General features: G+C 47.4%; 1 protein-coding gene across 1 annotated transcript in view; it reads left to right on the top strand.

The window, feature by feature from the left end:
• CUBN (cubilin) overlaps positions 1-26,489 on the top strand; it is a 288,242-nt gene that overhangs the window by 247,455 nt on the left and 14,298 nt on the right. The window contains 5 exon segments of the mRNA XM_038755639.1: positions 4,745-4,874; positions 7,171-7,388; positions 18,485-18,690; positions 22,553-22,715; positions 24,672-24,877. Coding sequence (XP_038611567.1) covers positions 4,745-4,874; positions 7,171-7,388; positions 18,485-18,690; positions 22,553-22,715; positions 24,672-24,877 — 923 coding nt within the window.

Here is a 26,489-nt window from a genome sequence, read left to right as displayed (position 1 = left end):
CCTATTATTATTGATAATAGGAAAGGGTCCTGCGAGCAAATGCCCAAATTCAGGCTGGCTAACAGGATGCTTGATCTAGGCTCACAGGAGGAAGAGGTTAGAGGGGCAGGAGGGGCTTTTCCTCAGTGTTCCCTAGCTCTGTGCCCCAACCTGTTCCCCCGCAGCTCTGCAGGAAGAGAAAGCCTCTATCCTTCCCTGGATCCAGGGAAAGCCAACATCAGCGAGTAGGGAGAGGGATATCTTGGGATGGTAGTCCAAAGGCACTGGAGCCAATCCTTCCCATCACCAAACAATGCCCCATGGCAACTAGGTGATTCATTCATTCATTCAGTCATATTTATTGAGCGCTTACTGTGTGTGGAGCACTGTACTAAGCGCTTAGGAAGTACAGCCTGGCTCAGTGGAAAAGAGCCCCGGCTTTGGAGTCAGAGGTCATGGGTTCAAACCACTTAGCTGTGTGACTTTGGGCAAGTCATGTCACTTCTCTGTGCCTCAGTTCCCTCATCTGGAAAATGGGGATGAAGACTGTGAGCCCCCCGTGGGACAACCTGATGACCTTGTAAGCTCCCCAGTGCTTAGAACAGTGATGTGCACATAGTAAGTGCTTAATAAATGCCATCATTATTATTATTATTCTCTGGGCCTCAGTTACCTCATCTGTAAAATGGGAATGAAGACTGTGAGCCCCCCGTGGGACAACCTGATCACCTTGTAACCTCCCCAGCTCTTAGAACAGTGCTTTGCACATAGGAAGCTTTTAATAAATGCCATTATTATCATTATTATTATTATTATTATTATTATTATTATTATTAGGCCACACTGCTTCTCAGGGGCCACCTGTTCGACTTGAATCACACCAGCACTTAGGCTGTGCTTGAAATAGAATAAGTGCTTAACAAAGACTACGATAAATAAATGTTTAAGAGGCAACTGGGGCAGACTTGCAGATCCACTGCTCTGCACACAGTAAGCGCTCAATAAATACGATTGAATGATGGGGATTTCTTGGGGGAAACCTCCTGGAGGAGTTGTGATCTCAGAAGGGCTTTGAAGATGGGGAGAACTAGGATCAGTTGGATGGAAATGGAGAGGAAATTCCAGGGCACCAGCGAGAAAGAAGTCTGCAGGGGGAGAGATGAGAATGAGGCCGAGCGAGCGGGTTACCTGGAGAGGCTGGGGTGTAGTGGATGAAGAGGAGGGAGCGGCTGAAGTGCTTTAAAAAATTTCTGGGCATCTATTGGGGTTTGGTGGGGAATGGGGAAACATGGGCTGAACAGCGTCTTCGAAAAATCATCCTGGGATTCGGAAAAGTAGGACCTGGAGGAAGGTAGATAAGCTAGGAGTGTGGCTTAGTGGCAGGATCGTGGGTTTGGGAGTCAAGGTTCTTGGGATCTAATCCCGGCTCCTCCACTTAATCATAATAATGGCATTTATTAGGCGCTTACTACGTGCAAAGCACCGTTCTAAGCTCTGGGGAGTTTCCAAGGCGATCAGGTTGCCCCACGTGGGGCTCACAGTCTTCATCCCCATTTTATAGATGAGGGAACTGAGGCCCAGAGCAGTGAATTCAATTCAATTCAATCGTATTTTTTGAGCGCTTACTGTGCGCAGAGCACTGTACTAAACGCTTGGGAAGTACAAGTTGGCAACATATAGAGACGGTCACTACCCAACAGCGGGCTCACAGTCTAGAAGGGGGAAGAGACTTGCCCAAAGTCACACAGCTGACAAGTGGCGGAGCTGGGATTTGAACCCATGACCTCAGACTCCAAAGCCTGGGCTCTTTCCACTGAGCCACGATGCTTCTCTGCCTGTCAGCTGTGTGACTTTGGGCAAGTCACTTCACTTTTCTGGGCCTCAGTTACCTCATCTGTAAAATGGGGATTAAGACTGTGAGCCCCACCTGATTATCTGGTATCTACCCCAGCGCTGAGAACAACGCTTGGCACATAGTAAGCGCTTAACAAATGCCATCATCATTATTATTATTAGGAGAATAATGAAGTAGGACATAAGCATGTATGTTGCACACTTGTAGTTCCCAAGCACTTAGTACAATGCTTGGCACATAGTAAGCGCTTAACAAATACCATCATCATTGTTATTATTGGGAGAATAATGAAGTAGGACATAAGCAGATATGTTGCCAACTTGTACTTCCCAAGCGCTTAGTACAACGCTTGGCACATAGTAAGTGCTTAACAAATGCCATCATCATTATTATTATTAGGAGAATAATGAAGTAGGACATAAGCATATATGTTGCGAACGTGTACTTCCCAAGTGCTTAGTACAACGCTTGGCACATAGTAAGCGCTTAACAAATACCATCATCATTATTATTATTAGGGGAATAATGAAGTAGGACATAAGCATATATGTTGCGAACTTGTACTTCCCAAGCGCTTAGAGCAACGCTTGGCACATAGTAAGCGCTTAACAAATGCCATCATCATTATTATTATTAGGAGAATAATGAAGTAGGACATAAGCAGATATGTTGCGAACTTGTACTTCCCAAGCGCTTAGAGCAACGCTTGGCACATAGTAAGCGCTTAACAAATACTATCATCATTATTATTATTAGGAGAATAATGAAGTAGGACATAAGCATATATGTTGCCAACTTGTACTTCCCAAGCGCTTAGTACAATGCTTGGCACATAGTAAGCGCTTAACAAATACCATCATCATTATTATTATTCAGAGAATAATGAAGTAGGACATAAGCATATATGTCGCAAACTTGTACTTCCCAAGCGCTTAGCACAGTGCTCTGCACACAGTAAGCACTCAATAAATGCAATTGAATGGATGAATGAATAAGCAGGGCTTTCCCCACCCACCAAAGTTGGGGAACTGGAGGAACTGGACAATTTCTAACCCTTGTTCCACATGACCATGGTTGCTGGAGTGTCAGAAGGCTTTGCACAGTTATCGTTCTCCCCTGGGGTTTTGAGGCAAATTAAAGGAGAAGGTTGATTTCCTTAACAGCTGCTTGTGGTTGGCTTCAGTGCTGCTTTATTATAATAATATTAATAATAATAATGGCATTTGTTAGTAATAATAATCATCAATTCACCATTTTGTGGATAATAATAATGATGATGGCATTTGTTAAGCACTTAGTATGTGCCAAGCACTGTTCTAAGCTCTGGGGGGGATCCAAGGCGATCAGGTTGTCCCACATGGGGCTCACAGTCTTAATCCCCGTTTTCCAGATGAGGGAAAGAATTTAAAGAATTTCTGGGCAACTACTGGGGCTTTGTGAGGAGTGGGGAAACACGGGCAGAACAATGTCTTCGAAAAATCATCCGGGGATTCGTAAAAGTACGACCTGGAGGAAGGTAGATAGGCTAGGAGTGTGGCTGAGAAGAAGTGAAGTGACTTGTCCAAGGTCACACAGCAGACAGGTGGCGGAGCCGGGATTCGAACCACTGAACCACGCTGCTTTATCCTCTGGCTTCGTCTCCTGCCTTCCCAAGAGACGTGATAATCAGTCAATCAGTCAATCATATTTAAAAGAGATGATGATAAAACAGATGATTGATAAAAGAGATGATGTTTTCTACAAGAAGCGGGTAGGGGCTTCCTTGTTTGTGGGGTGATTGATGGGGGGGACCCCACATAGCCCAAAACTCTGTGCCGCAGTTGGAAATTCCCAACGCCCTTTTTCTAGCTGACTAGCCATCTCTGATTACAAGGAGCGCCGAATATAAACCCTGAGCCCGACGCCGGGCTCTCTCCTCGACAGCTAGAGCCTGGTAGGATGAAAGCGATGAATAAATAGGTTAATAGAAAAGTAGCATAAACATCGGTGGCCTATAAAGCGTGGCTTTATCGAAGCAGCATGGCTCAGTGGAAAGAGCCCGGGCTTTGGAGTCCGAGGTCGTGGGTTCAAATCCAGGATCTGCCAACTGTCAGCTGGGTGACTTTGGGTAAGTCACTTCACTTCTCTGGCCCTCGGTGACCTCATCTGTAAAATGGGGATGAAGACTGTGAACCTCCCGTGGGCCAACCTGATCACCCTGTAACCTCCCCAGTGCTTAGAACAGTGCTTTGCACCTAGTAAGTGCTTAATAAATGCCATTATTATTATTATTATCATTATAAACCACTGTTTAATAGATTGCTAGTTTGCATTTACTTGGGTAATTGATCCACTTTGACTGTGAACCCCCCATGGGCCATCCTGATCACCCTGTAGCCTCCCCAGTGCTTAGAACAGTGCTTTGCACCTCGTAAGCGCTTAATAAATGCCATCATTATCATTATTATTATTATCATCATTAGAAACCACTGTTTAGTAGATTGCTAGTTTGCATTTACTTGGGTAGTTGATCCACTTTGACTGTGAATGCCCCGTGGGCCAGCCTGATCACCCTGTAACCTCCCCAGTGCTTAGAACAGTGCTTTGCACCTAGTAAGCGCTTAATAAATGCCATCATCATTATTATTATTATTATCATTATAAACCACTGTTCAAAAGATTGCTAGTTTGCATTCACTTGGGTGATGGATCCACCATGGCATAATTTTTGCAAATCACAAAAAGGGGAGGTTTGTTGCGGGGGAATTGAGTCTGGCGGTAAGAGGAGCCAGAGGAAAGCAGATGAGATGGAAAAAAAGCATCTGAAAGCTCTTCAGGAAGAGCAGAGCTGAAGTCACCCTCCCGCTCCGTCCTCGTCGCTGTTCTACATCTTGGGAGCTAACGGTTTTTTGCCGGTCTCCCCCACTGCAGCATGCGGAGGGACGTTCAACGCATCCTTCGGGACCATCAGTAGCCCTGCCTATGCCCTGTCACCCTATCCGAACAACATGAACTGCGTCTACCTCATCTCGGTGGGAGACAGCAAGGTGGCAGACCTCAAGTAAGTGACGTCTGCGCACTCCTTTGCCCCCTGCTCACAAGCCCAGGGATGTTTCTGGGCCAGAGGGGAGAGTGAGTGTCTCCAGATGGGGCTGGAGAAACCCTGACCAGAAGGGAGAGGAAGGGAAGGCCGGGGAAGACTTGTCGAATGTGCGGTCTGGGGTCTGCTGGTGATTGGGGCGGGTGGGAGGAGAAAGTGAGTGTCCCCAGATGGGGCTGGGCAAACCCTGACCAGAAGGGAGAGGAAGGGGAGGGCAGGGAAGACTTGCCACCTGTGTAGGCTGGGGTCTGCTGGCGATTGGGGGACTCAAGGAGAAAAAAGTAGGAATAGAGGGAGAATATGTGGAGAGAAGGAGGAAAGAGAAAAGGAATCAGGAGGAGAGAGTGACAGGGAGAAACAGCGAGAGCAGCCAGGGTCGATTCGGGCCCGGAGGTGGGTTTGGCTACCAAGTGGCCCGGAGACTGAGTGCAGCCTCTGGAGAGGAGGGGAGAATTCTTCTGGCCGGGAACAATCCTGGGGGCCGTCAGAGCACCAGGCCGGAGGGTGGGACCGGCTCTCGTTGCCAGCCCTGAGTGCGGGCAGAATCTCAGCGCCAGGCCCAGGTGTGGAGAGCGTCTTCTGCAGTCCCCTCTGCTTCCCCTCATGGAGCCCACTCCTGGTGGGGCTGGGCAGGGCCAACTCTGCTGCCACGAAACTCATCCGGGAGCAGGGTGGGGGCATACTCCAGGCCTTCTCGCTCTTCACCATGCCCACCCAGGGTCCCGGGCATCAAGGATTCATCACATACCTGCCGTCGAAGCTTGAGCTCGTCACTTAAGTCTTCTTAGGATTTAGCATCCGTGAAGGAGTGTGGCTCAGTGGAAAGAGCCCGGGCTTTGGAGTCGGAGGTCATGGGTTCGAATCCCACCTCCACCTCTTGTCAGCTGGGTGACTTTGGGCAAGTCACGTCACTTCTCTGGGCCTCAATTCCCTTATCTGGAAAATGGGGATTCATTCATTCATTCAATCATATTTATTGAGCACTTACTGTGTGCAGAGCACTGCACTAAGCACTTGGGAAGTACAAGTTGGCAACATATAGAGACAGTCCCTACCCAACAGTGGGCTCACAGTCTAGAAGGGGGAGACAGAGAACAAAACAAATCATATTAACAAAATAAAATCAGTAGAATAAATATGTACAAGTAAAATAAACGAATAAATAGGGTAATAAATGCGTACAAACATATATACATATATACAGGTGCTGTGGGGAGGGGAAGGAGGTAAGGCGGGGGGATGAGGAGAGGGAGGAGGGCAAGGGGGATGAAGACTGTGAGCCCCCGTGGGACAACCTGACCACTTTGTAATAATAATATGGCATTTATTAAGCGCTTACTATATGCAAAGCACTGTTCTAAGCACTGGGGAGGTTACAAGGTGATCAGGTTGTCCTACTTGGGGCTTATGGTTTTGATCCCCATTTTCCAGATGAGGGAACTGAGGCACAGAGAAGTAAAGTGACTTGCCCAAAGTCACACAGCTGACAGTTGGCGGAGCTGGGATTTGAACCCACGACCTCTGACTCCTAAGCCCGGGCTCTTTCCACCGAGCCATGCTGTAGTAATAGTATTAACAATAATATTAATAAAATGATCCATTGTAGCATTTAACACTATTATTATTAGTAGTAATGATAGCATTTATTAAGCACTTACTATGTGCAAAGCACTGTTCTAAACGCTGGGGAGGTTACAAGATGATCAGGTTGTCCCACGGGGGGCTCACAGTCTTCATCCCCATTTTCCAGATGACGGAACTGAGGCCCAGAGAAGTGAAGTGACTTGCCCAAAGTCACCCAGCTGACAAGCGGTGGAGCCGGGATTTGAACCCTTGACCTCTGACTCCAAAGCCCGGGCTCTTTCCCCTGAGCCGCGCTGTAGTAGCCGTATTAACAATAATATTAATAAAAATGATCCACCGTGCCCATTCCAGAGCAAATGGAAAGAAGTGGGTTTGGCTAAAAGCCTGGGAAGTGTGGACCTCATCAGGAAAGACTCGGGGATCCTAGTTTGAGATCACTGGTTTGAGAGGGGCGGGCTCTGGAGGGGCACTTGCAGCTATATGTTGCCAACTTGTACTTCCCGAGTGCTTAGTACAGTGTTCTGCACACAGTAAGCGCTCAGTAGATATGACCGAGTGAACAAACGAGCCAACAAGAGACCACGGACGGTCTGGCCGCCGCTGAGCCGGGCGTTCGGACGGGATGGGGGCAGGCCGGGACCTCTGACCTTCCCCTCACCTCCGTCTCCGTCAGGTTCAACGATTTCAACCTGGAGGCCTCCAGCTACTGCTCCGCGGACTACGTGGCCGTTCGCGATGGCCTGGAGCCCGGAGCTCCGCTGCTCGGCAAGTTCTGTGGCTCGGAAATCCCCGCCAGGATCAAGGGCTCCGGGAACCACCTGCGCCTCGAATTCAGGACCGATTTCCTCCGAGGGGCCAAAGGCTGGAAGGCCTCATTCCGAGAGACACTGGGTAAGCTTCCAGCCCCGCCGGCTTGTTTTCCAACTTGCCTGCTGCATGCCTGGTTTCTCGGGTTGTGCCCATCGCTGCCTGGCCTCATGAGCGACGGATAAGGAAGGGAAACAGACACTGACAGGAGTGACAGACGTAACATTTATTCAGCATTTACTGAGCCCCGCTGCCCTAAAGACTGATGGGCCCCAGAACCCTCCCCTCTCCCCGACAATGTTCACTGGGATAATAATAATAATGACAATGGCATTTGTTAAGTGCTTACTACGTGCAAAGCACTGTTCTAAGCGCTGGGGAGGATACAAGGCCATCAGGTTGTTCCACGTGGGGCTCACAGTCTTAATCCCCATTTTACGGATGAGGTCACAGAGGCACAGAGTAGTTAAGTGACTTGCCCAAAGTCACACAGCTAAGTGGCTGACAAGCAAGGATATTTAGTGAAAACCCTGATGCAAGTAATGCATTGTCCTAAACTCTCGGAAGATCACAATAGCCCCTAGGAGACACCTTCCCTGCCCCCAGGAGCTTTCAGTGTAATGTGGAGGCAGTCATAAAGTTATTTACAAATAGTGGAAGCAATGGAAAGCTGAGCCTTCCCCCCCCGCACCCGTGAGACATTCGTTCATTCAATCAACCGTTTTTATTGAGTACTTACTGGAGAGACCTCTCCACTGGATCCCTGAGAGGCTTTGAGGCCCAATCTCCCTCCAGGGTGGCTCTGAGTTCTTCAGCTCCTTACTTTCCCTATCCAAACTTGACTCCTGCCTCAGCCTCCTCGTTGGCCTCCCAGCCTTCAGCATCTCTCCCCTCCAGTCCATGCGTTGCTCAGGTCATGTTTCCCCACTCCTCAGGAAACTCCTCGTCAAACAGAAACTCTTCATCTTTGGCCTGAAAGCATTCCACCACCTTGGGCCCCCTCCGACTTCACCTGGCTACTCTTCTAATAGAACTTAACCTCTACACTTCACTCCTCTGATGCATCTATCTCACTGCCAACTGTTTGCCCCCACCCTACCCCTGGCCTGGGACGCCCTCCCTCCTCATATCTGACAGACTGTTACTCTCCCCGCCTTCAAAGCCTTATTGAAGGCTCGTCTCTCTGCCAAGAGGCCTTTCCTGACTAAACCCTCCTCTTCCTCCTCTCTCACTCCCTTCTGTGTCGTCCTGACTTGCTCCCTTTATTCATCCCCCTCCCAGCCCCACTGCACTTGTGTCCATGTCTGCAATTTATGCATTTATTTTAATGCTATTCTCCCTCTCTGGATGTAAGCCTGCTGGGGGCAGGGAATGTGCTTATTGTTATATTGTACTCTGCAAAGAGCTTAGTGCACTTGTGTCCATGTCTGCAATTTATGCATTTATTTTAATGCTATTCTCCCTCTCTGGACTGTAAGCCTGCTGGGGGCAGGGAATATTCTTATTGTTATATTGTACTCTGCAAAGAGCTTAGTGCACTTGTGTCCATGTCTGCAATTTATGTATTTATTTTAATGCTTTTCTCCCTCTCTGGACTGTAGGCCTGCTGGGAACAGGGAATGTGCTTATTGTTATGTTGTACTCTGCAAAGAGCTTAGAACAAAACTCTGCACACAGTAAGCATTCGATCAATACGACTGACTGACTGACTTACCCCTCTTTACTCAACTGCAATACCTAGTGACTCTACGCCTTGGCTTACAGAGAGGACAATAAATACCCAGATCAATCAATCAATCAATCGTATTTATTGAGCGCTTACTATGTGCAGAGCACTGTACTAAGCGCTTGGGAAGTACAAATTGGCATCACATAGAGACAGTCCCTACCCGATAGTGGGCTCACAGTCTAAAAGGGGGAGACAGAGAACAGAACCAAACATACCAACAAAATAAAATAAGTAGGATAGAAATGTACAAGTAAAATAAATAAATAAATAAATAAACAGAGTAATAAATATGCACATTCCTCTCCATCCAACCTACTTCCACCCTCATTCAAGCACTTATATCACAGAAAGCCTGGATCGGCCTGCTTATAGGTCTCCCTGCCTCCAGCCTCTCCCCTGAGCAGTTTTTTACTATATACTACTGCACAAAATTATAGTGTAAAAGCATATATCTCTCCACTCCTCAAAAACCTCCACTGGTTTTCCAATTCCATCCCCCTGATTGACTTTAAGGCTCTCTGCAGGCTCTTTCCATCTTACCTTATCAACTCTCTTGTCCTATTATTCCCCAGCCCACTCTCTTCATTCTTCCCAAGTTAACGTTACAGTCGTAGCTTGCTCACGAGAATCCCACCTCTGTCCTCTTGTCCACACTGTGTCCCCATCCTGAAACTCCTATTCCCCTCAAATCTGATAGACCATAGCTCTCTCCATCTTCTAGCGCTTAGAAATCCAACTTGCACTTTCCAAGCGCTTAGTGCAGTGCTCTGCACACAGTAAGCGCTCAATAAATATGATTGAATGAATGAATGAACAGTGCTTTGCACCTAGCAAGCGCTTAACAAATGCCATCATTATTATCATTTTTATTCAAAGTCTCGCTAAAGTCCCACCTCTTCTGCCAAGTCTTCCCTGATATATTTCCATCTACCAAGTTATGTCAGCCCATCAGCCACCTCTAACACATATCTATTTCTTTTGGATCTTTCTCGACACATATGTGTATGGGTAAGGAGGGCGTTGTGTGTTGGGGTGTGTGTGTGTGTGTGTGTGTGTGAGTGTAATCAATTGTAGTCAATTATTAGATTTAATTTCTCTATTTGTCAATATTTTTGTGCTTCCCCCTTGAATTAGTAGACTCTCTGTGAGGAGGGAACATGTCTTTGTTGTACTTTGCCAAACTCTTAGTGCATTGCAGCCAGAGGTTACTGTTGCTATGATTACATACTACTACTATTCATTCAGTCGTATTTATTGAGCACTTACTGTGTGCAGAGCACCGTACTGAGTGCTTGGGAAGTACAAGGCAACATATGGAGACAGTCCCTACCCAACAACGGGCTCACAGTCTAGAAATGGGCTCACAGTTTATTAATAATACTGCTACTATTACCACCACCACCCGGATTATTCTCTCAGCTTGTTAGCATCCAGTGCCGGAGAAAATAGACAGGAATGATTCTAGAGGGATGCTGACAAACAGGATTTGGGTGCATTAACTCCTAACACAGGCCTGACAGATATTTTAAAGCTCAGCTAGCCCTCATTTGGCAATCTATGAGGGCTTGTTCAGTCTTTCCATGGAAAATCAGGGAATGGCCCTTTCCTCTTTAGGGAAATTGCCACAACACCATGATATTGTAAAACGCATTTTTTCCAAGAGCAGGGTTAGCCAATGCTGTTGTGACTTTGCCCAGGCCTGGCACAGCAGGAAATCCAGCATAATGGGTCAAGGAACTGGGAGAAAGGCAAATCAGACATAAGGGCGCCCCAACTTGGGACTGGATCCATGGGCTGACATCCCTAACCCGTGGCTAAAATGATCCCAAAAGCCACTGTAAGTGCCTAGAGACAATAGGAGTCATTGAGCCCAACAAGAGATCAGGGGTTTGTGTGAAAGACAAAGGTTCTGCCTCCAGTCTTTAGCTGGGATGTTGGCTCTCCAACCAAGCTTGGCTAGTATTTCCGGAATTAAAGAAAGGGGTGGTCAGGAGTCTTGAAGGCAGCTGAGGAGTCGGAGACGGGCCCACCGAGTTAAACCCCGCAGCTGAGAGCGGGGAACGCTGGAATGGGGCACAGCGGGCAACATCCTCCTGAACCATGTCCCTCCCGGTACTTGGGGCCCCTGGCTTCCTTGTGACGCTTCCACAGGGCCGGAGGTCGCTTTTGGATTTTGAGCTCAGAGTTAAAGAAACCCGTTCGGGGCAGAAATCCTCCTAGACTTGAACTTGCTGGCTGAGGGGAAACTGACAGGGGCAGGGGGGAGGAGAGGATATGGGAGGCCAGGGTGATGTGGGGTGGGGGCCTCTCGGCCAGAAGGAGATACTTGCGGAACGAAGGGAGAGGTGAGACCAAAACTGTGGGTGACTGTGGGCCATCTTCAGGGGTACTGAGGAAACTCGAGCCCGAGGTCTGCCGTGACTGAGGGGGAGAAATCTTTCCAGCCCGGTTTACGGCCCCTCTGACCTTAGACTGATTGCAGCTGGCCTTCTGTTAGACCGAGGAGGAAGACTGGAGGTGGGAGAGGCTGAGGAGGAAATGACTATCCCGCCCATAGTTCGGGAGTCCTAAGGGAGCCAGCCCCAGCCCCAAAGTCAGATGCTCAGGACTTTGCTGCATCATAAAAGCAGTGTGGCCTAGTGGGAAGAGAATCAGAGGCCCGGGAATCAGAGGACCTGAGTTCTAATGTGGACTCTGCTAATTGCTCGCTGAGTGAGTTCACAAGGCAAGTCACTTCATTTCTCTGTGCCTCACTTTTCCTCACCTGCCAAATGGGGATTGGATTCCCGTTCTCCCTCCTACTTAGACTGTGAGCCCCACGTGGGACTTGGTTATCTTTCATTCACCTGATCGTACGTATCGAGTGCTTACTGTGGGCAGAGCACTGTACTAAGCGCTTGGGAAGTACGAGTCGGCAGCATATAGAGGCGGTCCCAACGACGGGCTCACAGTCTAGAAGGGGGAGACAGACGACATTTACCCCAGCGCTTAGTACAGTTCTCAGTACAGAATAAGCACTCAACAGATACCACCGTTATCTCCAGCAGCTCTGGATACCAGGCTATATCCGGGCCCACCAGTTTCCTCTCTGCCTCAGGGCCTTCTATAGCAGTGGGGACCCTGTGTGCTGGGTTGCAGACGCTCCCAGGAGTTTCGATTGGCAGCCGGAAATTTCCCCCACTAGGCATCTTCAGAGAAATCAAAATCCCGGGGGGATTAGCCCCCCGTGATGGCAGGCCTCTGGAATGCCCCAAGCCTGAATCAATCAAGGGATGGTATTTATTGAGCACGTACTTGGTGAAGAGAACTGTAGTAAGCACTGTAGTAAGCACATGTGAGCCCATTGTTGGGTAGGGATTGTCTCCATATGTTGCCAACTTGTACTTCCCAAGCGCTCTGCACAAAGTAAGCGCTCAATAAATCTGATTGAATGAATGAATGTGAGAGGATGATAGTAAAGTTTGACTCGATCCCCGTCTTCATCTGTTTACTATCTAATGGGGGAGGCAGGCGATAAAATAAGTCACAGGTAGAGGAAGCAACAGAGTATATGTACGTAAGTGCTGGGACGCCGAAATACGTAGCAACATGCTTAGGGCGTGCAAAGCTGATGCAGAAGGGAGAGAATAAAGGGTGGAAAGGTTAGTGGTTAGTAGAGAAGGATTTCTGCAGGAGATGGGATTTAGTAGGGCTTTGGAGATGGAGAGGGTGGCGAGCTGACAGATAGGAAGAGCGTTCCAGGCAGAAAGGGAAGGCACAGACCAAGAACCAACGGTTAGATAGATGAGACTGAAGCACAGTGAGTGGGTCGGGGTTAGAGGAGCAAAGAGTTTGGGCAGGTTTGTTGTAGGATGGGATTAATGGCAAAGTAGTGGGAATAGAGCTGTTTGAGTGCCTAAAAGCCAGTGGTGAGGAGTTTCTTTGTGATGCAGAGATGCGTGGGCAACCAGTGAGGGTGTGAGAAGATATGCTGAGCTCTCACCCCCCATCCCCCCCCCCCCCCCCCCCCCAGCCCTACCTCCTTCCTCTCCCCACAGCACCTGTATATGTTTGTACAGACTTATTACTCTATTTTATTTGTACATATTTACTATTCTATTTCTTTTATTTTGCTAATATGTTTTGTTTTGTTGTCTGTCTCCCCCTTCTAATGATAATAATAATAATAATAATAATAATGATGGCATTTGTTAAGTGCTTACTATGTGCAAAGCACGGTTCTAAGAGCTGGGGGGGTACAACATGATCAGGTTGTCCCACGTGGGGCTCACAGTCAATCCCCATTTTACAGATGAGGTAACCGAGGCTCAGAGAAGTTAAGTGATTTGCCCAAGGTCACACAGCAGACATGTGGCGGAGCCGGGATTCGAACCCACGACCTCTGACTCCAAAGCCCGGGCTGTTTCCACTGAGCCATGCTGCTTCTCTAGACTCTAGACTGCTTCTAGACTGTGAGCCCGCTGTTGGGTAGGAACCGTCTCTATGTATCGCCGACTTGTACTTCCCAAGCGCTTAGTCCAGTGCTCTGCACGTAGTAAGCGCTCAATAAATGTGATTGAACGAATGAATGAATGAGCCCAGAATGATTTTGTAGAAAAATGATCTGGGTAGCAGAGTGAAATATGGACTGGAGTGGGGAGAGTCAGGGGGCCCCTTCCTCCTTCCCCTCCCCACAGCACCTGTATATATATTTGTACAGATTTATTAGTCTATTTTACTTGTACATATTTACTATTCTATTTATTTTGTTCATGATGTGCATCTAGCTTTAATTCTATTTGTTCTGACGATTTTGACACCTGTCTACCTGTTTTGTTTTGTTGTCGGTCTCCCCCTTCTAGACCGCGAGCCCGTTGTTGAGTAGGGACCGTCTCTATATGTTGCCGGCTTGAATTAACAAGCGCTTAGTACAGTGCTCTGCACACAGTCAGTGCTCAATAAATACGATTGAACGAATGAATGAATGCGGCTGGGGTCAACAAGGAGGCTGATGGGAAGTCGAGACAGGATTCATTCATTCATTCAATTGTATTTATTGAGTGCCTTCCTGTGTGCAGAGCACTGTACTAAGCGCTTGGGAAGTACAAGTTGGAAACATCTAGAGACAGTCCCTACCCAATAGTGGGCTATAGGATAAGAGAAGCAGTGTGGCTCAGTGGAAAGAGCACGGGCTTTGGAGTCACAGGTCATGGATTCAAACCCCGGCTCCACCAATTGTCAGCTGTGTGACTTTGGGCAAGTCACTTCACTTCTCTGTGCCTCAGTTACCTCATCTGGAAAATGGGAATTAAGACTGTGAGCCCCCCAAGGGACAACCTGATCAACTTGTAACCTCCCCAGCGCTTAGAACAGTGCTTTGCACATAGTAAGCGCTTAATAAATGCCATAAAAAAAGTGATTGCATTAACAGGGCCGCAGTTTGGATGGAGAGGAAAGGGTGGATTTTAGCGACGTTGTGAGGGTTGAACTGACGGGATTTAGTGATGGATTAAATACGTGGGTTGAATGAGAGAGTGGAGTCAAGGATAACGACAAGGTTACGGGCTTGTGAGACAGGAAGGATGGTGTTGCTGTCTTTAGTGATGGGAAAGTCAGGGTGAGGACAGGGTTTGGGTGGGAAGATAAGGAGCGTTTCAGACATTTCAGGTTTGAGGCGATGAGAGGACATCCAAGTAGAGATGTCTTAAAGGCGGGAGGGCCTATTTGGGCATTCAGCAGAGACCCCCTGGGACTAAACTCTGGCAATCTGGGACGGCGGACAATCCGGGACAATCCGGCGGCGACAGGATCAGGTGAGGATGGGGCAGGAGACACGCAGCTGTGTGGAAGACCCAGAAGTCCACCCCAAATTGAATAATTCATCCCCAGACGCACCGGGTACTTGCATCAGAGCCGGCTGAGCTCTCGGGCCACTGCGCTGGCTGATTGATTCATTAGCCTGAGGGTCTGCAGGATGGGGAGATGGGGAGAGGGGAGACCAGAGCTCTTTCTCAGCTGTTCTCCAAGAAACTCTCGGGCCTGACTGCTTTTGGGCTCTGCTTTAGCCCTACTGGTAAGCGTGAACCTCAGTTCAGACTTTTCCCTCAGTTTCCCCGCCCCAGGACAGCTGGCTTTCTCTTCGGGCCGGGCAACAGAGACCTCTAGAGAAGGAGACTGAACAAAATCACTCGCACAGGGTTTGGATTTTCAGCCTGGATATTCCAGATTTCCATCCCTGGCTGGATTCCGTGCTGTCTTTCCACCACCTAGTGGTTCAAGGTTGCCATTCCCAGATTCAGGAATAGTCAGTAGGATTGGTTTAGAACGGGGTGGCTCTGAACTAGACACAGATTGCAAAAGCGCAGTAGGGAAAAGAGTAAGAGAATAGATGGAATCCATCAATTCCATTTACCAAAAGCCTCTTGAGCACTACGCATCGTGTTAAGCATTTAGGAGATTACAAAAGTAGCAAGACACGTGTTTCTAATGATGAAAACCCAAGTAAAAATTAATAACTAAGAAAACAGATTAGATGCATAATGTTAAAAGGGTTGATGGAGTCACACGACTGGGAAGATCACGATTAATCCGGGAATGCTCCCAGAGGAGGTGATTTTCCAGGAGATTTTGAAAGCGAAGCAGCATGGTGATGAATTTTAGAAAGGAGGGAGTTACGGACAACGGGAAGGGCCTAAGCAGTGTGTTTGAGATGGGAAAGTCATGAACAGGATCCTTGGGCTAACATCCGTGAATTCCAGCTATGCCTAATGAGATCCTTCCTCTTTTCCCTTCCTTCCCAGTTTCCTCTGTATCCTTCTGTGAAGCTCCTGCCCATTCCCCTAGACGGTTTCCATTTCAGGTTCCCAGACAGCATATATCTTGTACACCAGTGTTGGAATTTTAATACCCTACCCTCATCTAAAATATATTTAAGTCGTGGATATTTTTGTCCTTCTTATTCTAGAAATTCCCCTTGTTTCAGAGTCAAATTAAATAATACAAATACACCCAGTTCTTCCTTAAAATGGGGGTTATATTTTTTTGCAGAAACCCACATGAAGGAAAGCTCACGTGGTAATACTAATTGCGTGTCCAGTGTCGAGAGCATGCCACAAGATCATTTCTTCCACACCGTATTGCGTGATATGAAGCAGCGTGGCTCAATGGAAGGAGCCCGGGCTTGAGAGTCAGAGGTGATGGGTTCAAATCCCGGCTCTGCCAACTGTCAGCTCGGTGACGTCACTTCACTTCTCTGGGCCTCAGTTTCCTCATCTGTAAAATGGGGATTAAGACTGTGAGCCCCACGTGGGCCAACCTGATCACCTTGTATCCTCCCCAGCGCTTAGAACAGTGCTTTGCACATAGTAAGTGCTTAACAAATGCCATTATTATTATTATTATTGTTATTATTATTATTATTATTATTATTATTATTATTATTATTATATGCAGAGGCCCAATAACAGATGAACATTATTGCACTGCGCTGTTGTATTCTCTCCAGCTCCCTCCCCCTTCACATTTGGCAAACCACCACTCTTCCCAGGAAAATCCACCTACTGAATGATGAAAATTGTGTTTTGTGTGTGTGTTTGTGTGTCCCCCCACAACCAGGATTAAATACGGGCCAACTTGGGTGGTTAGTCAACTAAATCCTACTCCTCAGATGCTCGCTGCCTCTGTTGGCGTTTGGCATTTCTGTTTTATTTGTTTTCAATTATTCAATGTGCTCTTTCAAACTCTCTGCTGCTGGCTGAGGTGTTAGCTAGTCATAGAGCTCAGTGTGTGTCTGTGTGCGGTGGCTAACACAAATACAAATATGAAAAGTGAGGAAAGCAAATGAAGAGTTCCTAGCGTGCCTGTTTGCTTGAGTAGATGGGCTAGCTTATAACCATGAACCTGGGTATTGGTAGATTTCTATCTTAGGAGGTGGAGGGGGAGAAGGCCAGAATGGATGGGAGAGAGGGAGCAGAAAGGAAAGAAGAGGAGGAAGAAAACCATTACAGGGCTGATGCCATCACTGATTTTTCATTTCATTTTCACGCCCTCAATCAGACCGGGTTCACACAAGTTTAGAACAGTGCTCGGCACACAGTAAGCACCATAAATACCATAAATAAATACCATTATTATTATTATTATTTCGCCTGTAGATCCGAAAGAGAGCATTCTGAGCCTAGACAGAAAATCCCTCCTACGTTAACCTTTAGCTGACAATATTTACTGCTCTGCATTTATTAAAAAAACTCCATTTTTGATTGAGAGTAGAAAATAATACTTTGGAAAAGACAGTACAGCCATCGTAGCTCTCTGTGTTGAGAAACATTCCTTAGTATCGCAACTAGGGAACAGAGGCCAGGAAAGGAGGCCAAGGGTGGAGATGAGGAATTGAGGCTGGAATGGGAGGCCGGGAATAGAGGCCAGCTGATCTTTCTTCTCTCCAAATGTCCCCTTTCTCTAATTTGTCTGTCTTTTTGGCATTTGTTAAGCATTTGCTGTATACCAGGCACTGTACTAAGCACTGGGGTTGGAGATACAAGCTCCCCCTCTCAGGGTGGCACCTGGAGGGTTTCCCCACTCCCCACTCCACCAGTCTCAGCTAGGGGACGGAGAGTCAATCAATCAATCGTATTTATTGAGCGCTTACTGTGTGCAGAGCACGGTACTAAGCACTTGGGAAGTACAAGTTGGCAACACAAGTTGGAGTCACGCAGAGGCCTACCATTCCATTCCTAGCCTGGCCAGTGGCTAGCAAGTGACTGCTACCAGTCAAAACCCACCCACGCTGGGCAGCAGTGGCATGGGAGAAAGTGGAGAGTGGAAACTCGAGTTGACTTCACAGAAGGAGGCGATGGTAAACCGCTTCCGGAGTTTTACCGAGAAGACTCGGTGGATCCGCCGTCAGAACGATTGCAGATGGAGAGCGGGGCGTTCCGGGAGAGATGTGACCGCGGTGTCCCCGTGGTTCGGAAACGACTTGATGGCATAAGACAAGACAGGATACAGGCTAGTCAGGTTGGACGAGGTTCCTGTCCCACATAAGGCACACGCCGTAATCCCCATTTTGCAGATGAGATAACTGAGGCACAGAGAAGTTAAGTGATTCAGCCCAAGATGTGCGGTGGGGCCGGGATTAGAACCCAGGTCCTTCTGACATCCAGGCCCTTGCTCTAACCACTAGCCCATGCCCCTTTTCGACTCTCTCCTCTAGACTGTAAGCTCCTTGGGGCAGGGATCGTGACTCCCAACTCTATCGTATCGTGTCGTATCGTATCATATCGTATATCGTATCATATCGTTTTCTCCCAAGCAGTTAGTACACTGCTCAATTAAGTACGAGCTTGCCACATAAGCACTTAACAAATACGACAATTCTTATTAGTTGGATTTGGGGCAGTGCTTTGCACATAGTAAGCGCTTAACAAATGCCATTATTATTATTATTATTATTATTATTCTGTTTCCCAAACAGGTCCTCAGCACGGCTGTGGGGGTCGTCTGACCCGGCCCGGTGACGCCTTTGGCTCCCCCGACAACGATTCTGACGGCAGGTACGACAGAAACCTAGACTGTGTGTGGACCATCAGTGTGCCACCCAACAAGCTCATCAACCTCACGTTCACCACCTTTGTACTGGAAGCTGCGACTGCTCAGGGTTGCCTGTACGACTATGTAAAGGTGAGATTCAGCAGCCGAGGGAACTAAACTATCCTTGGCTGGTGGGACTGACGTCGGATCTGAAAAAGAAACCATTACGGGCCTCGGGAAACAGATGGAGGCTCCGTGTCTGCATAAATCGGTCAAGGGATGTAGCATTTGTAGTACCACATACTAAACCCCCACTGTGTGAAAAGCACCACATTAAATACATCCGTAAGATTTGACACAGTCCCCGGCCCACAAGAGGCTCATAATTGAAGAATACAGTGAGACCTGGGGTTTGGTGACAGACATGCACGTAAAGATGAAAGAGTGAAAACATAAAGATGAATGATAAATACAATAACAACAACAGGGTATTGTGTCTAGAGGAGCAGAGTTTCAGGATCCTCCTGGATCAGAGTCCAACAATCAAACAGACAAACCACAGGCACAGCCTTCCCAACTTTCTAAAAGTTGAGATGGCCTCAATCTGTTGTCATTTCCCCGCCTTTCCTCGGCTTTTGGGAAGCCCTTCTGGTGTGCTGTGGGGACTAGGTGGTTTCTTTCCCGGTTTTAGGCTTCCAGTCTGCTGGTAAGTAAGGGAGATAATCCAAGCACTTACCCTATCCCGCCTTAATTACTGCGTCGGCCTCCTTGCTGGCCTCCCTGCGCCCCGTCTCTGCCCATTTCGGTCCATACTTCACTCCGCTGCCCGGATCATTTTTCTACAAAATCAGTCCGTGTTTCCCCAGTCCTCAAGAACCTCCAGGGGTTGCCTGTCCACCTCTGCATCAGACAGAAACTCCTTACCATCAGCTTTAAAGCGATTTAAAACCATCATCGTGCCCCCTCTTAACGTACCTTCCTGCTTTCATACAAGCCCCACACTTCGCTCTTCTAATTCCAACCTATTTACTGTACCTCTTTCTCATCTATTTCACTTCTGACCTCTCGCCCACATTCTGCCTCCGGCCTGAAACGCCCTCCTTCTTCATATCTAACAGGCGATTATTTTCCCCACCTTCAAAACCATATTAAAAAGCACATCTCTCCCAGTGGGCCTTCTCTGAATAAGCCCTCATTTCCTCTTCTCCTACTCCCTTCCGTGATGCCCTCACTCTCGAATTTGAATCCTTTATTCATCCTTCCCTCAGCCCCACAGCACTTATATTTATATTTATACTTATATTTGTATACTTGTAAAATGCCATTATTATGATTATATACGTATCCGTAATTCATTCATTCAGTTGTATTTATTGAGCGCTTACTGTGCACAGAGCGCTGTATTAAGTGCTTGGAAAGTACATTTCGGCAACAGATATACAGACAATCCCTGCCCAACGACGGGCTCACAGTCTAGAAGGGGGAGACGGACAACAAGACAAAACAAGTAGACAGGCATCAATATTTATATTGATCTGTGCCTCCCCCTCTAGACTGTAAGCTAACTTTGGGAAGGGAACATGTCTCCAAGCACTTAATACAGTGCTGTGCACATGATAAGCACTCAATAAACACGATGAATCTATGGAGTGATTGACTGGGGCCTCCAGTATTCAAATATTATCATTCCTGAAGCCCTGGGATTGTCAAGGTGGTCCCTAGGGCCCCAATCTGATCTCTGTCCATGCAGATCAGCATTAAGCTGATTACTCTATTTTTTAATTTATTTTATTTGTGCATATTTATTCTATTTCTTTTATTTTGTTAATATGTTTTGTTCTGTTCTCTGTCTCCCCCTTCTAGACTGTGAGCCCACTGTTGGGTAGGGACCGTCTCTATATGTTGCCAACTTGTACTTCCCAAGCGCTTAGTACAGTGCTCTGCACACAGTAAGCAGTCAATAAATACGATTGAATGAATGAATGAATGAATTAATTAAACTACTCGGGCAAATCGTGATGTATCCTGTTTCCTTAGATCACAAGGATTTGATTTCCTAGGTTTCCTTTGGGTAACCAGGCCAATATTTCATCACACTGTGGCCATGCGGTTCTTTTTTTTAAAAAAAAACATGTAAATGGTATTTGTTAAGCGCTTCCTGTGTGCCAGACACTGTATTAAGCACTAGACAAGCTAATCAGGTTGTCCCACGTGGGGTTCACGGTCCTTATCCCCATTTTGCAGATGAGGCACAGAGAAGTGAAGTGACTTGCCTAAGGTCACACAGGAGACAAGTGGCGGAGAGGAATTAGAACTCAGGTCCTCCTAACACCCAGGCCTGGGCTCTAGCCACTAGGCCACACTGTTTCCACCCGGCGAAGAGGCTGCCCGGGAGCCAGATATCACGACGGCCCTGATATAATAATAATAATAATGATGGTATTTGTTAAGCGCTTACTATGTGCAAGCACTGTTCTAAGCACTGGGGAGGTTACAAGGTGATGAGGTTGTTCGGGGGGGGGGTCACAGTCTTCATCCCCATTTTCCAGATGAGGTCACTGAGGCCCAGAGAAGTGAATCGACTTGTCCAAAATCACACAGCTGACTGTTGGTGGAGCTGGGATTTGAACCCATGACCTCTGACTCCAAAGCCCAGGCTCTTTCCACTGAGCCACGCTGATATGAGGTGCTGAGGGTAGGGGATTGGCCCCCCCTGCCATGGCCCTTGTGATCAGGACAGGGGAGACCTCCATCACCCAGAAGAATGGGCTAACCATTAATAATAATAATAATAATGGCACTTATTAAGCGCTTACTATGTGCAAAGCACTGTTGTAAGCACTGGGGAGGTTACAAGGTGATCAGGTTGTCCCCCGGAGGGCTCGCAGTCTTCATCCCCATTTTACAGATGAGGGAACTGAGGCCCAGAGAAGTGACTTGCCCAAAGTCACACGGCTGACAATTGGCGGTGCCGGGATTTGAACCCATGACCTCTGACTCCCAAGCCCGAACTCTTTCCACTGAGCCACGTTGCTTCTCAGGCTGGAAGTTTAAAATGATGCTGTCATGAGTTACCAGCCCCATCATTGATCTAGATGGGAAAGCAGGGGAAGCAGCGTGGCTCAATGGAAAGAGCCCAGGCTTTGGAGTCAGAGGTCATGGGTTCAAATCCCTGCTCCGCCGCTTGTCAGCTGGGTGACCTTGGGCAAGTCACTTCACTTCTCTGGGCCTCAGTTCCCTCATCTGTAAAATGGGGATGAAGACTGTGAGCCCCCCGTGGGACAACCTGATCACCTTGTATCCTCCCCAGTGCCCAGAACAGTGCTTTGCACATAGTAAGTGCTTAACAAATGCTATTATTATTATTATTATTATTATTATTATTATTATTATTATTATTATGAGTAGATCTTATTTCCGGCATTCTACTGCTGGGCTGAATCTGAGTTGGGACAGGTGCAGCTCTGCCCTGACTGATTTCAAGTTGTGACTCTTGGGAAAAACTTGGGGTCTGAAATGGTGGGGGAACTGGGGAGGATACCCATCCTTGACTAGACTAGAAGCTCCTTATGAGCAGGGAACATGTCTGCCAACTCTGTTGTACAGTATTTAATTTAATTTACAGAATGGTGCTTTGCGCATAGTAAGCACTTAATAAGTGCCATCATTATTATTTAATACGGTGCGCTGCATGCGGTAACGGCTAAATACTAATGATAATTATGGTATTCGTTAAGCGCTTCCTATGTGTCAGGCACCATACTAAGTGCCGGGGTGAATATGAGGGAATCGGGCTGGACACAGTCTCTGCCCCTCACGGGGCTCACAGTCTCAATCCCCATTTTCCAGATGAGGTAACTGCGGCACAGAGAAGTGAAGTGACTTACCCGAGGTCACCCAGCAGCCAAGCGGCGGGGCCGGGATTAGTACTCACGACCTCCCAGCTCCGTCGTGCTCTGTCCGCTGTGCCGGGCAAACGGCTCCTGGCTAACAAGCTGTTTCTCCTCTGTAGCTATACGACGGCGACAACGAAAATGCCAGTTTGGTAGGCAAGTTCTGCGGCTCTTCCATGCCAGCTTCCTTTCTCTCGAGCGGGAACTTCCTCACCGTGAAATTTGTCAGCGACGGGTCTCTGGAGCTGGCGGGCTTCAATGCCACGTACATCACGCTGGACTGTGAGTAGACCTTGGGGGGAAGGAGAACCACAATGAAACGCTTTTAAGGGCGAAGCGGTGGTTTTCGGGTAGACCAGGACTCGGGTCCCGCAGATATTCCCCCATCACCTGAGCAATTTATTATTATGGCGTTTGTTAATCGCTTACTAGGTGTCAAGCACTGTTCTAATTCATTCATTCCTTCGATCGTATTTATTGAGCGCTTACTGTGTGCAGAGCACTGGACTAAGCACTTGGGAAGCCCAAGTTGGCAACATCTAGAGACGGTCCCTACCCAATGGCGGGCTCACAGCCTAGAAGAGGGAGACAGAGAACTAAACAAAACATATTAACAAAATAAAAGAAATAGAATAAATATGTACAAATAAAATAGAGTAATAAATATGTACAAATATATATACAGGTGCTGTGGGAGGAGGTATGGCGGGGGGTGATGGGGTGGGAGAGGAGGGGGAGAAGAAGGAGGGGGCTCAGTCTGGGAAGGCCTAATTCAGGGAAGGCCCTATTTCAGTCAGCCAGTCGATCGTATCTATTGAGATTACAATATTGGTGAAATTACAAACTTGGTGAAATGCTGTATTACAATATTATTACCATATGCATTACAGATTATTATTGTATTATTATATTACAATATACTTACAATAGTATGTGTTATATTGTATTATACGTATTACAAGGTAATCAGGTTGGGCATAGCTCATCCCACACAGGGCCCACGTCGAAGTAGGAAAGAGTATGTGTAATAATAACAATAATAATAATAATAATAATAATAATAATAATAATAATAATTGGATTCATTAAGCACTTACTATGTGCAAAGCACTGTTCTAAGCACTGGGGAGGTTACAAGGCGATCAGGTTGTCCCACGGAGGGCTCACAGTCTTAATTCCCATTTTCCAGTTGAGGTAACTGAGGTCCGGGGAAGTGAAGTGACTCGCCCAAAGTCACCCAGCTGACAGTTGGCGGAGCTGGGATTTGAACCCATGACCTCTGACTCCAAAGCCCGGGCTCTTTCCACTGAGCCACGCTAAGTAGGATTTACTACATGCAAATCACTGTTCTAAGCACTGGGGAGATTACAAGGCGATCAGGTTGTCCCACGGAGGGCTCACAGTCTTCATCCCCATTTTACAGTTGAGGAAACTGAGGCCTAGAGAAGCTAAGCGACCTCCCTCTAGAATATAAGTTCATTTTACGCAGGGGATGTGGCTACCAACTCTGTTATATTGCATTCATTCATTCAATCGTATTTATTGAGCGCTTACTGTGTGCAGAGCACCATCCTAAGTTCTTGGAAAGCGGCGTGGCTCAGTGGAAAGAGCCCTTGCTTTGGAGTCAGAGGTCATGGGTTCAAATCCCAGCTCCGCCAATTGTCAGCTGTGTGACTTTGGGCAAGTCACTTCACTTCTCTGGGCCTCAGTTCCCTCCTCTGTAAAATGGGGATGAAGACTGTGAGCCCCCCGTGAGACAACCTGATCACCTTGTAACCTCCCCAGCGTTTAGAACTGTGCTTTGCACATAGTAAGCGCTTAATAAATGCCATTATTATTATTAATATAAATTTTAATATAAATATAAATAAATAGAATTATAGATACGTACATGTTATTATATAATAATTATTAATATAAATAAATAAAATTATAGATATATACACATTATTAATAAGGTCAATAGAATAATAAATATATACATAAATACATAGTAAGCGCTTAATAAATGCTATTATTATTACAACAGTGCTTTGCACATAGTAAACGCTTAGTAAATGCCATCATTATTATTTTTATTATTATTATGGCCCTCTGATCGTCTCACAGCCACTCCCCGCTGTAGGTCACTACAGCAGAAATCACCGAGGATCGGTCCCCATCGCCCGGCCAGTTTGACTCGGGATGTCCAAGACGTGCAGATGAAGCTACTTGGCTAACCTCTCTCTTTCGCCTCAGTGCCCTGTGGGGGAACGTACAACGCAACATCCGCTGTGCAGACCATGCGATCGCCCCGAGTTCTCAGCTCCGGTCTTTCTTTCCCCACCTGCACCTGGGTCATCGACGCCCCGGCTCAGCAGCAGGTGAAAGTGATGGTGGGAGAGTTCCACCTGCGATCCGGGAACTGCGCGCAGAACTTCCTCCAGCTCCGGGATGCCCTCGAGGTAGGAAGCGAGGAGTCCGACCCGGCCCACGATGTGGGGGATTGGTGGTAGATTGCCTGGGTGGGCTGCCTCTCCCCAGTAATAATAATAATAAAAATAATAACGGTATTTATTAAGCGCTTACTTGCAGGGGAGGTTACAAGGTGATCAGGTTGTCCCACGGGGGGCTCACAGTCTTCATCCCCCTTTTCCAGATGAGGGAACTGAGGCCCAGAGAAGTGAAGTGACTTGCCCAAAGTCACCCAGCTGACAAGTGGCGGAGCTGGGATTTGAACCCCTGACCTCTGACTCCAAAGCCCGGGCTCTTTCCACTGAGCCACGCGGCTTCTCCAGTAGCCTCTTGGGCAATTTGGGAGTAGGCTTCGGAAGTCATACACAGTTTCTTTGTGCAGAAATGCTCTGGGAGTGTTGCTCCCCTCCTCAAAAACCTCCAGGGGCTGCCAGTCAACCTAGGCATCGAGCAAAAACTCCTCCCTCTTGGCTGCAAGGCTGTCCATCCCCTCGTCCCCTCCTACCTCACCTCCCTTCTTTCCTTCTCCGGCCCAGCCCACACCCTCCGCTCCTCTGCCAGTAATCTCCTCACTGTGCCTCGTTCTCGCCTGTCCCACCGTCGTCCCCCAGCCCACGTCCTTCCCCTGGCCCGGAATGCCCTCCCTCCACACATCCGCCAAGCTAACTCTCTTCCTCCCTTCAAATCCCTACTGAGAGCTCACCTCCTCCAGGAGGCCTTCCCAGACTGAGCTCCCTTTTTCCTCTCCTCCTCCCCATCCCCCTCTCCCTACCTCCTTCCCCTCGCCACAGCACCTATATATATATATATATATATATATATGTTTGTACAGATTTATCACTCTATTTTACTTCTACATATTTTCTATTCTATTAATTTTGTTAATGATATTCATCTAGCTTTACTTCTGTTTATTCTGGTGACTTGACACCCATCCACATGTTTTGTTCTGTTGTCTGTCTCCCCCTTCTAGACTGTGAGCCTGCTGTCGGGTAGGGACCGTCTCTAGATGTTGCCAACTTGCACTTCCCAAGCGCTTAGTACAGTGCTCTGCACACAGTAAGCGCTCAGTAAATACGATTCAATGAATGAACGAATGAATGTGAGCCCATTGTTGGGTAGGGACCATCTCTAGATGTTGCCAACTTGCACTTCCCAAGCACTTAGTACAGTGCTCTGCACACAGTAAGCGCTCAGTAAATGTGATTCAATGAATGGACGAATGAATGTGAGCCCATTGTTGGGTAGGGACCATCTCTAGATGTTGCCAACTTGCACTTCCCAAGCGCTTAGTACAGTGCTCTGCACACAGTAAGCACTCAGTAAATATGATTCAGTGAATGAATGAATTTGAAGCCGTTGTTGGGTAGGGACCGTCTCTAGATGTTGCCAACTTGCACTTCCCAAGCACTTAGTACAATGCTCTGCCCACAGTAAATGCTCAGTAAATACAACTCAATGAATGAATGAATGTGAGCCCGTTGTTTGGTAGGGACCGTCTTTATATGCTGCCACCTTGTACTTCCCAAGTGCTTAGTACAGTGCTCTGCCCACAGTAAGTGCTCAATAAATAGGACTGAATGAATATGGGTCCATCTTCTG

The sequence above is a fragment of the Tachyglossus aculeatus genome, chromosome 13, assembly GCF_015852505.1.
Source record: "Tachyglossus aculeatus isolate mTacAcu1 chromosome 13, mTacAcu1.pri, whole genome shotgun sequence".
NCBI classification, from domain to species: Eukaryota; Metazoa; Chordata; class Mammalia; order Monotremata; family Tachyglossidae; genus Tachyglossus; species Tachyglossus aculeatus.
Note: the sequence above shows the minus strand (reverse complement) of the source record. Positions and strands in the feature narration are given on the sequence as shown.